At 34.8% G+C, this 11632-nt stretch overlaps 2 protein-coding genes across 2 annotated transcripts; one reads left to right on the top strand and one right to left on the bottom strand.

The window, feature by feature from the left end:
* The first annotated feature begins 444 nt into the window (after positions 1-444).
* Positions 445-1002, top strand: LOC114746776 (uncharacterized). Its single transcript, XM_028935059.1, has one exon. The coding sequence runs from the start codon at positions 445-447 to the stop codon at positions 1000-1002; it is 558 nt and encodes a 185-aa protein (XP_028790892.1).
* Positions 1003-6708: 5706 nt separating this feature from the next.
* LOC114746838 (probable dolichyl pyrophosphate Glc1Man9GlcNAc2 alpha-1,3-glucosyltransferase) lies at positions 6709-11330 on the bottom strand. The gene is made up of 4 exons (XM_028935128.1): positions 10142-11330; positions 9337-9543; positions 7749-7977; positions 6709-7194 (listed from the first exon to the last, which is right to left on the bottom strand). Exons 1-4 carry the CDS (start codon positions 10838-10840, stop codon positions 6776-6778), a joined length of 1554 nt encoding a protein of 517 aa, XP_028790961.1. The 5' UTR covers positions 10841-11330; the 3' UTR covers positions 6709-6775.
* Positions 11331-11632: the final 302 nt, after the last annotated feature.

The raw sequence follows: 11632 nt of genomic DNA, 5'->3' as shown, positions 1-11632 counted from the left end.
CATGACTGAGAACCATAAGTAGAGAATATTTATTTTTAAATATTTTATGATTAAAAATCGGTAAGTCCTAAATTTCGTTCAAGTTTTATTATTATTATGTTTTGAATTCTTGGATCCTCCGAACTGATTTCCTGTTTTAAGTTGAATCTTCAATAGTACTTCTTCTAATCAATGATCACATCCATAGAAGTAGTTGTGTTAAATTCTACAACGCAAATGATACGTATCCGTGATTCTTGACTTGACCAAGTCTTTCATCGAGGTCTTCAAAGTCTTCCCCCAGGAATATTCATAGCAAAAACAGAATAATTTTCTTTCCTCGTCATGTTATAAATTTAAACGAGCTTGATCCAAATCAAACAATTACAGAGAAATCCATATCTTATTTTGCTTTTCAAGTTTCCCTCTTTGGAGATAACCCAAGTCTAATCCAATTACCATATCATGGCAACTGTTGGAGCAAACCAGAGAATCCCCACATCATCACCTCCGCTTTCATCCGACGATCAACCCTGTGAACCAAAAGCACCTCATGAAAAGCAGTTCACGTTAAACTTTTACTGTCCTTTCAGCATTCCTTTAACCCCAGAATCTGCAGCTCTCCGCGTCATCCGAAACTTGGGGAATTTAGGGTTATATTACACACTATTTGTATGGATCATACTCTTTATAACCCTAATCCCTCAACGCAAGGTTTCTCTGATTCTTCTGGTTATCATGAGCTATGTGACAACGTTGTACTTGCTACTACTAAGGGCATACCCTAGTTCTTATGTCCTTCATAGAGTTATAGACAAAAGGTTTGTTTTGTCTCTACTTGCAATTGCCACAATGGTTCAACTTATCGTGACAGGAGCAGGGATTCATCTAGGTGTGACTTTAGCATGTTCTGTGCCTCTTGTTTTGCTTCATGCAGTTTTATGGATTAGTCATCATGAGATTTCTGAGAATTTCGATGCTTCTAGTGCGGCAGAACTTGCTCCTCTTGCTGATAGGGTGTGATTATTATTATTTTTTTGGTTGAAATAATCTTAAGAAAGTCATTTAATTTGGAGGTACTACATGGATATTTTTCAAAGACTTATGTTATATGCTCAAAATTTTCTGAGCAGCTTTTACTTGTGTTAAATTGAATTATATATATTGGTGAATCATAGACCTCAATTTAGGGTCTCTTCTTTGCAAAGCTGTTTGATGTTGCTAAAAATTGATACATTAGGGGATGAGGTGTGATATTGTGATGTGTGGTTGTTCATAATCATAGAGTCCTTTCTGGAGATACGTTGTTTGAAGATGTAAGTTAGTCTTCAATTCTGAGTTTTTTTTTGGATCAGTAATGGGGCTAAAGCCCAAACGAAAACAAACTAGAAGATAACACTTCTGAGTTCTGAACACACTCGGCCCAGCAATATCCCTGTGCAACCAGCTGATCAAACCATTGGGCCGTTCCTCAAGCAGTTGGACGGAATTGGTTTGAAGGAAGCTCCCTTCTGCAAGCCAGTCAGCCACACAGTTTCCCTCTCCCTAAACATTTCTCAATTCAACTTCCCACCCATCCTCAAGTACGAAGCATACTCGAGCCAAAAATCTGTTCTCTCCTTCCCTCTAAACAAACACTTTTCTAGCTTCTCAATAATGATCTTGGAGTCTGATTCAATCACTATTCTTCTACTGTGAACCTGTTCGAGCAGTAAAATTCCAGACAATAGGCCCCAAAGTTCTGCCTCCTCCCCTTCACATCGCCCTAATCTTCTCCAGAACCCGCGCATTCATTGCCCATTATGGTCACGGATAACTCCCCCACATCCAGCTCTTCTTTCTCCTCTTTCTACTGCAACATCAAAATTTAATTTAAGCCAGCCCTCTCTCGGTTTTTCCCATTTGGCTTTCACCCCGATGTCCCTCCTTCCCTTTTCCTTCATCACGAAAGCTTCTTTGATGTCCCCAACATATCTCAAAATGGTAAGAACAGGATCCACAGGTCTAACGAAATCAGTCTCAAACAAGGAAAAGTTGCACCAATCCCGTACAAACCAAACACACAGCAAATGGTGGAGTAATTTTATTTTTATTCTTAATTTGTTGGGGTACTAAATGTTGGACACATGATTTTACGCATAACAATTGAATGAATTGGTGAATCACTGAATCATATATCCAATTCAGTGTTAAGTCTTTTAAATGTTGGAAAAATCGATGCGCTAAAGGATTGTAGAAATTGAATGAAAAAGAATGATGTGATGTAATTTATGGACTGCTCTGTTTGACCTGAGATCCTCTGTTGATTTGCTAGTACTTCAAAGTTTTTAAAAGGGAAAACAAATAGCTTATCGAAGAGAATAATAAAATGATCCTTTTATAGTTGTCACTAACCAGTCATCCCTTCTAAGATGGGTTATTTAAATATTATAAATATGGGAGAGAATATTAAGAAGAAAAATTTCCAAAAATAGTCAAAAAAAATATTTGAGAATTTTCCCTCCGAGCGTGCTTTTCTCATTTCCTCTATTTTTTTTTCCCTATTTAGCCTTATTCCTATATTTTACTCTGGAGTACTGGTTAAATAAGTGGGGCCAAAAGTAGAAAATATAGTCAATTCAGAGGCAAACATATAAATAATAAAACTATAAACAGATTTCCTATATTCTCTATTTTCCCCCTTATATTTTACTTTAAAGTACTGGTTAAATAAGTTGGGCCAAAAGTAAAAAAGCCATAGTAAGTTCAGAGGTAATAATATAAATAATGAAAACTATTGGATGAAATTAGAGAAAAACATTGAAAGAGATTTCGAAGCTAGGAATATTTTTTTAAAATTATATCACGGCACATAAAAATTGATAAAATATTATGAATATTATTTTGGGATTTAAAAAAAATTTATGAAGCAGTTTAGTTCTCCGAAAATATCCTACATAATTTTAAATCTATTTTTTTAGAATCAAGAACCTCTTTTCTTGTAAAGATAATGAAAAATAGTTATAGTTTGGTCTGAGAAAAGTTTGAGAAAATTATTTTATAAAGTATATAAGCTAAATAAGGGAAAGAAAATCTGTATAAAGTACCCCAGATTAACTCCTGAGATTTATTTGGGAGTTTTTGTACTGATAGAGAGTAGAATCGTCAACTCATTAATTTTTGCAACACTAAAAAATCGCTTCTTCTTACGCATGCTTACCAAATCTTCAGCCACGTCCTCACCCCTTCGGACCTCATTTAGTTCATCCCAGCATCAAAGTTTTCTAGTTTAGTAAGGAAGAAGCAGAAGAAGAGGAAGGAAAGGAGATGAACACCTAAATGCAAACTGATTAAAAGGCTTGGGTAAGTTTCCTAATCATTCTCCCAATCAATATTCCCCACCCGAGCTTCATAAGAAAAGCTTCATTATTCTGACTCATCCTCCGTATGCCTAAACCCCCATTTTCCTTTGGTTGGCAAACCTGCTCCCACTTAACAAGATGGGGCTTCTTCTTCTCATTCGTAGACCCCCATTATTTCTTCCATCAAGCGTCTTTAGGGGAGGAAGAGGATGTTTAAAATCTCATTCTAGAGAGAGAAAATGAAGGTGCGTGCAAGTGAAATGAACATAACTGGTGAAGAATTTCGGACGTACCTAGAATCCGATGAGTAATACAGTATGCCCAGGCTGCCAGGTGATACTGTATGGTTATATACGACAAATAGACCGCATGAAAGAGAGGAGTAAGGGAAGTTACATGGGAGTTATTCTTTAATATATCCAAAAAGGACTCCATTAAACATATGTGCTCCATGTCTCATGCAAGGGCAGTTATTAGGGTTTGAAAAAATCTGAGAGAATTACAAGTCTCAAGAATGAGATTTAATTACATTAAAAGACAAGTGAAGAATAAGCAATAATAGGTTTCAGAGGAAGAAATAATAATAGATTTAGACCGGTCACTTGTTATTGGAATTTTTTAGTAATTTAAGTTTTTTTTTTTGGGACTTCCTGGCAATTCTCCCAAAAAATTTTGGTGCATATTAGGATTTGAATTTTAAATCATACGGGTAAAACACTCTCTCTCTCTGCACGCGCGTGCGTGTGTGTGTTCTATCCTTGTTCATATATCAGCCCCACTTTTGGGCCCTAATCTACCAAGGTTGAACTAGTTATAACCCAATAGTTAGTCATATATTTAAGTTTTCGTAAGTGATTTATAGTGCGGCATGAGCGTAGATGTGAATATAGTGCTTGTTGATTTTGCTTCGGGGGAGATTATTTTCACTTTCAAAAATATGGAAATTTCCAGATTATAATTTGGGACAACACTAGGCATGGGTAAAGATTATGTTACAGGATGATCGTATGTTTGTGAATGCGAGATGTATGTGTGTTGATCTGGAGGCTTGACTCTTTGGCTTTTGAAGCTGAAAATGTATAAAAGACTAAGGCTAATAGGAAATGAATAATTATTATAGATGATTAAAACATGCTTAGAGATACTAAAATGATGATTTATATGCTATTAGTGAAGCTGGAAATTTTAAAGGTTTAATAACGGTGCTGTCCGAATTTTTAAGGATACAACGGCACCTAGAAGTTAATGGTTATATATTACCTCTGATATTAAGATCTCAATCTATTTGTCTTTCATATTTAATCATTTTTTTCTAAGGTAATTCTTCTTGTAGTTGCACATGTTAAAGGTTTCATGAAATGATAGTTCTAGTTAATACATATGATTAGCAAGAGTATTTTAAGAAAGACAATACCTATTTATTACTAATAACTAATTTAACTAATTTTCTTAATTTACTTGAATTAGTTAACTAGTTCTTATATTAAGGGCTAGAGATATCTTATATGGTGTTGGTATAAGGTATGATGATTAATGTTGCTAAATTTAAATCGGGACGCAATTTTAGATCTGGTAAATTTTCCAGAAAAAAGTATAAAGCTGTACAAATCTCCAGAAAATGTTTTAAGTGTTCAAATGCTAAGAGATTAAAAGGTACAAGTGGTAATTAATTGTCTGTGATGGCAAAAATATCTTTTGTATGTGAATGAATACTTGAAGATTTGAATTTGAACTTTATTTATGACTCTAAGACCGGGAAATTACTCACTGTCTTAGGGTACTTTAATGTGGGTTAAGTGTTTTAATTACATTATAGAATCACACCTAAGACATGTTGAAAGGCCCCTAGATTGTTTTTGGTGGCAATAAAATGTAACTCAATTTTTCTTCCTTGCCCTGTTTCGGCCAGCCTTGTTTCAGCTAGAAGGTGTTGAGTTTTGAGGAATCTAAGAATTCCAATGGCTTTAGAACGCAAAATTGTGTGGGAAAATGTTAAAAGCATATTGGGAGCATTGATAATTAATGAAATTGTTATGAATACATGAGTTCATGTTTGGCCTTGGGAGTTGAAGAAAACGAGTCGGACTTTCATAATTTAAATTTTAAAAATGAAATCTTCATGTAAAAATTGTGTGAAAATAACATGAAAAAATGTTGACTCGAGTTAGAAAACTTCAGAAAATAATTTTCAGAATGTTATGATCAAAACATAGAATCTAACGTAGAAAAAGTCAACAGTCTTGCTCCTTATAAACAAATATGTCACCAATCACACTTTCTACGTCGCTTCCGTAGCAACTGGGGTAGAAAAGGCCATTCTAAAAATATATTTTTCGCTTTACTATTTAGAGATGTTAATATTTATTAAATACGTTTCAGTACAGAAAGTTGGTCAAACTGAATCACAGACCAAAACAGAGATGCATTATGTCTAATAAAAGGCAAGCATAAAAATGGCATCTCATGGTAGGTTATGTTCAGTTTGAAGACTGTCAAATTCTGGTTATTGAACATCTTTATGGTCAGTTAAATTCCATATGCCTCTCAGCATGCAAAGAAACATTGAGATATTGCTCTATTTCCAATGTCTAATTTTACCAAAAGGAATGTTTCCATTCTTCTTTTGTTAGTTATGCATCTTCTCGTTCATAGTTGTTGCATAATGCACAGGAATCACTTTAATACCAAGGGCTCAATCAAATCACCCTCGACATCTTTTATCTGTTGCTGAGATCGCCGTGGCAGTGGCTACTGTTAGATCACCATGGTTACCTTCTTGAACCAGTGATCACCAACACGATGAGTCTAATCACTGCCGGCATTGGCAGCTACGCGGACGGTGCTGCAAGTCGCGAGACAGGAGCCAAATGTTCCTTTTAGTTAGACACTAAAGTCATGTCATATGACCCAATCAGCATCCATATAAGCACTTTTAACGGTATTAGCGACAGCTAAGCACGCATTTAATGGTATCAAATCTAAGCCCATCTTTTTAAAATATAGAAAAACTAACATCTTCAACAAATAAATTTGAAAAACTAAAATCAAAATGAATGAAAACTACAAAAATCAATCATTATATTAATCCTCATTTTTATTATGTCTATGTTAGAAGTATGAATAAATTATTTATCCATATAAAATAGAGCTGTGCACAAACCGGCGCCTTGCTATCTGTTTTTAAATGCATTGCCCCCTAAGTTCAGCCCACCATTCATCTTGTGTAGCCCCTTTTTTTTGTTAAAAAAAATAACAATAATAACCTGAACAACTTACATGCGAAAAGCAATACCGGAACTGGTACTACTTATTGTAAGACCCGGGGGGGGGGGGGGGACGAAGAAAATATAACGTAAACAGAGAAAATAAACTGTATACAAAATCATACTTTCTCATCTCACTCTTCTAAATGCACGATGGTGTATGATTATGTAGAAGATCCAATTCACAAAATTTCATGAGGACTTAACTATGGATTGTAACTGCCAAATCCAAGAGTAAATGATGCCAAATGCACAATATATTGATACTAACATAAGAGGTAGGAAGGGAAGCTTATCACCCAAAACTAGAGGATGCAAAAACTGCCCCCAGATTTCTACAATAACAAGACCAACCAGATAACTCTTCCCAATCCACCCAACCAAACTTACTTTCTTTTCTTTAGCTAAACTTGGATCATTTCTAGAACCATAATGATAATCTCTTTTCTTTGTATGAACAGCCTGTGCTCTTAATGCTTCCGAATCACAAGCATGGCAAAATAGCTCTGAAAACTCTAACCACATCAAAATGGTGCATAGAAGTAGCAATAGAACTTTGATTGGATATTCTTGTGCCTCAAATAGCAGTGGGAATAGTGAATAGCAAGATGCTGCAATTAGAAATGTAAGCATTAGTTGCCAGATAAGATGACTAGCATAATCGCATCGCATGCCTATCACCATGATAGGCATGGAGTGCTCATTACAAATGTAAACCATTTTAATTCAATCTGGAATATCTGATTCTAAATTAATTTGATTTTATATTTTGAATTTTTTTTGAAAGGGGAGAATTTAAAATAAATAGCATCTGCTGATTATAATTTCTTTACAAAAACATATTTATCACGTAAAAATTGCAAATTAAAAACTTCATATTTGAGCTATCAAAATTAAATTTGGTCAATTTAAGTGTCATTATAATGATGATGCTCATTGTTGCAATAAACACTGAATGATAACTCTATCCAAAAAAAAAAAAAACACCGAACGATAATTAACCTATAACTAGAAATTCATGCACCATAGTCAACTAATTGTTCTTTTGCCCAAGTACAAGTCATTATTTGATAGCAATTAGCAAATTCATAGCCATGTCAATAATGCAATGTACTATTGTTTCCTGGGGGAAAAAAAACATATATAAAGTTGCATACCTACAGACAACAAAAGAAATGCCTAGCATCATCCATAGTTTTCACTGCAACAAAGGCAAGGGGGATAACAAAATGGAGTGATGCCTTCTCATGAACATGCCACCCAAAGACAAAACCACAAGTGTAAGCATAGGCTACCCATCTAGTAATCATTTGCTTCTGTGGTTTCTTCCATGCTTTGATAAGACAAGGAGATAAAGCAAGCAAAACTATTGTAAAGGTTGACGAGGGAGTGACCTGCACGCAGATTAGTTAGATTTGTTAACTAAAGCATATAAATACACATGGCACTCACAATTGAACGATTAAAGCATTATTAAACTCAACATAAAACAATAACCACGTCTTATGTGGGGAACCACTAGTCTTCAGCTAGTAATGTCATGGACACCCACATTTAGGAAGTTGAAATGGCTAAAATGGAGACAATGTTAAAGCAGATATTAATCATTCTTCAACCAATTCTAACCCATAAAATCATCTTGATTCTACAAACATTTCATGGTAAACGATTATTGTTGAGTTGTTTAACTCATTCTTCTTAATATAGAAGCTAGGTAAGGAGTTAGACTTGATCCTAAATATAAGACCTTAATCCACTTTGTTAGTCATATTATTTTTTCTCAAACTAATTTACCTAACTTAAAAATTGAGATATATATACATATATATAATCTAATGTTATTCAAAGGTACTTTAAGGAGATTGTATCATATTTGTTAAAATTAACTAATTTATTTGGCTTCTGTGATTTACTTAAATTAATGAAGTACCCATGTTTTAGGATCATGTTGGCTATGGTTAAGTGGGCCAACCAACACAACCATGGATTGAGCCTTTTTTATTAAAATCATCATTATATATAATAAGATTATAGAGTACCACTTCCCCAATATTGACATATAGTAGAAATAAGAAGCATGCAAGGATGATCGAAGAATGATAATTAACATTACAGTAGAAGTTATCTTAGACATAACTTGCCATTTTTTTCATGATTTCCATGTTTATAGGTCACTGGCACACCACTTTTATAGGTACGCATTTAGTCATCGGGTCTTACTTCTAAATATGCGTTGACAGCTTAGGGAAAGTCATCTGATATGAATCGGCTTTTTTAGTGATTAAATTTCTTTTCATCCTCTAGCAAAGATTGTTTTTATTACAACTTCTATCATAACATATATAACAAGTCATATCATTTATGAGCTATGAACAATGTAGTTTATTCATCAAATTCTAAACGATTCGCAAGAAACACATCTAATCAATACAGGAACTAGCAAAATGCATATAATAACTTATATCAGAAATCTACTATGATGCAAACACATAATGAGCAAGCTAACGATGGCATCACATATCTGTTCTTTTTTTTTTTTAAGGAAAATCACTATATGGTCACAAATAAGGAAAGTAATTACTGAGTCTCATAACAAGTTAATGACAAGTTCCAATGCAAGAAATGACAACAAAACTTTTGCTGCTCACTTGTCATTGGGACTCTATGGTGATTATATATTCCTCCCCTGGGACCTCAGTAATTTTTCCTTTTTTTTTTCCATAACAGATAAATTTTATTCACGTAGAGCATACCTGAGGTAACACAGAAAATGGAGAGGAATTCCCTACAAGCCCACCAGTGAACGGAGCTGTTGTTGTTGGAATTTCAAATCCTAGTTTTCTGAGCATAAAAGCAAGCCCTTTGTCCAATATAATATAAAATACCCAAAAGTTTGGGGCCCAATATGCATGGCAAAGCCCCCTGCCAAATGGTAGCAGTCTACGGATGATTTGTACTTCCTGCAATTTAACATCTGAATGATTATTAAGAAAACCAAAATTCAAAAACATCTACAATTTCTTTTATTTTCTGTCAGACAAAACTACATTGCAGAAAATTAATAGCAGCAAAAATATCGTCACTAGTAGAACAACTCTCTGGTCTTCATTTATCTCGCCTGACGCAATTAAGTTCCATTACACTAATCTATGATTATAATTCCAGAAATATGAAGGATTCACCAAAGACGTCAGTTCCATGACTTCTCCATATTATATTCCTAAATCTTAAATTAGCCAATGCTAAGATTAATAAACTTGCATATCTTAAGGAACTTTATATGAAGTGGGAAGGGAGACAGATAAGAGTAGATCATATCTTTTCTAGAGCCACACGATAATAGTGAGGACAAAATTTAAATCACATTGCTTAATCCATTAAGTCAAGTTCATAGATGAATTTATAGTTATGCACATACCCATTTTAACAACTAACAATAATAGCAAAATAATAAGTGCGATTGAAAAAAATTGATCTGACTTTTGTCCTACAAGTGAAGCTCATTATTGTCTTTTTATCTCCCTTTTCATTTTAAAAAATTATAAGATCTCCAGTTACCTGCCCAAGGTAGATGAAGGGCCCAAATGCAGCTGCAAAGACTACTACAACTACAGCTGCCAAAAGCAAGAATCGGCCAACACTTCTAAGCAGTCGGCCACGGCAAAAATGCCTCAATAAATAAATGGCATAGACTGGTGCTGCCACTACAAATAAATGCTTGAAACACAATAGCACAGCAAACACAAAGCCACCCAACACATCCCTTCCTTCCTCCAAATATGAAAGTGAAATCAACAAAATCCCAATGAGAAATCCATTGTACTGAAAATGCATATGGTCTACTATAAATAGCATTGGTGACCAAAGAACCAATGACCAGATCAACTTTTTCCTTCTTGAATCCAGATTCTTAGTCATTCTATATACCCCCAAGAGAAGGCATAAATCAGACAGCATTACAGTGGCTCTTTGAAAACAAATCACCGTGTTTGAACTGTAATTCAGGCCCTCTTGAAGATGAACTATTTTGGGATCAATTAGGTTTGCAAAAATGGATAGAAAGCGTTCAAAATAGGCAAAAAATGGTGGATAGTCAAGTGTCCATGGACTGGTCTCATCATAATACCATTGAGAGAGAGGGAGAGAGTGAGTAAGAGCCAGCCAGTTCCGGTGGACCTCAAAGTCTGTGCTCCGGTAGGAATGGAGGAGAACAAGTTTTAAGCAAGTGGCCACAAGAAAGAACCACCAGATTGTCATTTTGGGGAGTCAAGAATTTTGAACTTCTTTGATGAGGCTTGGCTTCTGTTAAATGACTGAAGGAAACAAGACAATAATGCAGATATATATTTGATGAGGAACCCTCCTGAGTTTGGTTTGGACTCTGAGATGAAAATTATCTCAATTTTGAACCCAATATCGAACCAAAGATCGTAGACATTTTCAGCTTCCAACATGTATGTGAACCCGCATCTGAATAGCCATTAATCAGCTGCAATTAGAAATACCAACATAACATCAACAGGCTTAAGTACTGATTTATATTAACTACTGTCCTGTTCTAGATTGAATGGAATGTAACTTGCATTTTAGAAAAAAGAATGAATGAATACACAGATAAGAGGCTGATCTGCGACCTCAATGAGTAGAAGATAAAATATGATTGAAGGAAAAAGAGGCACACAGGGATGTTCTAATGAAAATAAGCGTTGGTGCATTTAAACTAGCCAGACATACAATTGAACGGCTTTGTTAAAAACAACAAGGAAAGGAAACCACAAATTTAGCATAAATGAATGGCACCTTCAATCAAGTTCTTATATGTCAGACGAGATCAACTAAAGAATCTCATGAAACATTAGCTAGAACAGAACATTCCATAAAGGAAACAAAGGTGTATGATAAATGAACAGAAAACTTAAAAAGGAGAAGAAAAGTCAAAGCAAGCATGAGTGGGGTATAGCCGAAGAGATAGAAAGAGACCACATGAAAAATCAAGTCTTCAAAGGTACCGGCGACGGCCGACGACAAGAATAAGAGGTCGAGAGCGAC

The sequence above is a fragment of the Neltuma alba genome, unplaced genomic scaffold (assembly GCF_004799145.2).
Source record: "Neltuma alba isolate B1F8T4 unplaced genomic scaffold, ASM479914v2 tig00000846_pilon, whole genome shotgun sequence".
Classification (NCBI taxonomy): domain Eukaryota; kingdom Viridiplantae; phylum Streptophyta; class Magnoliopsida; order Fabales; family Fabaceae; genus Neltuma; species Neltuma alba.
Note: the sequence above shows the minus strand (reverse complement) of the source record. Positions and strands in the feature narration are given on the sequence as shown.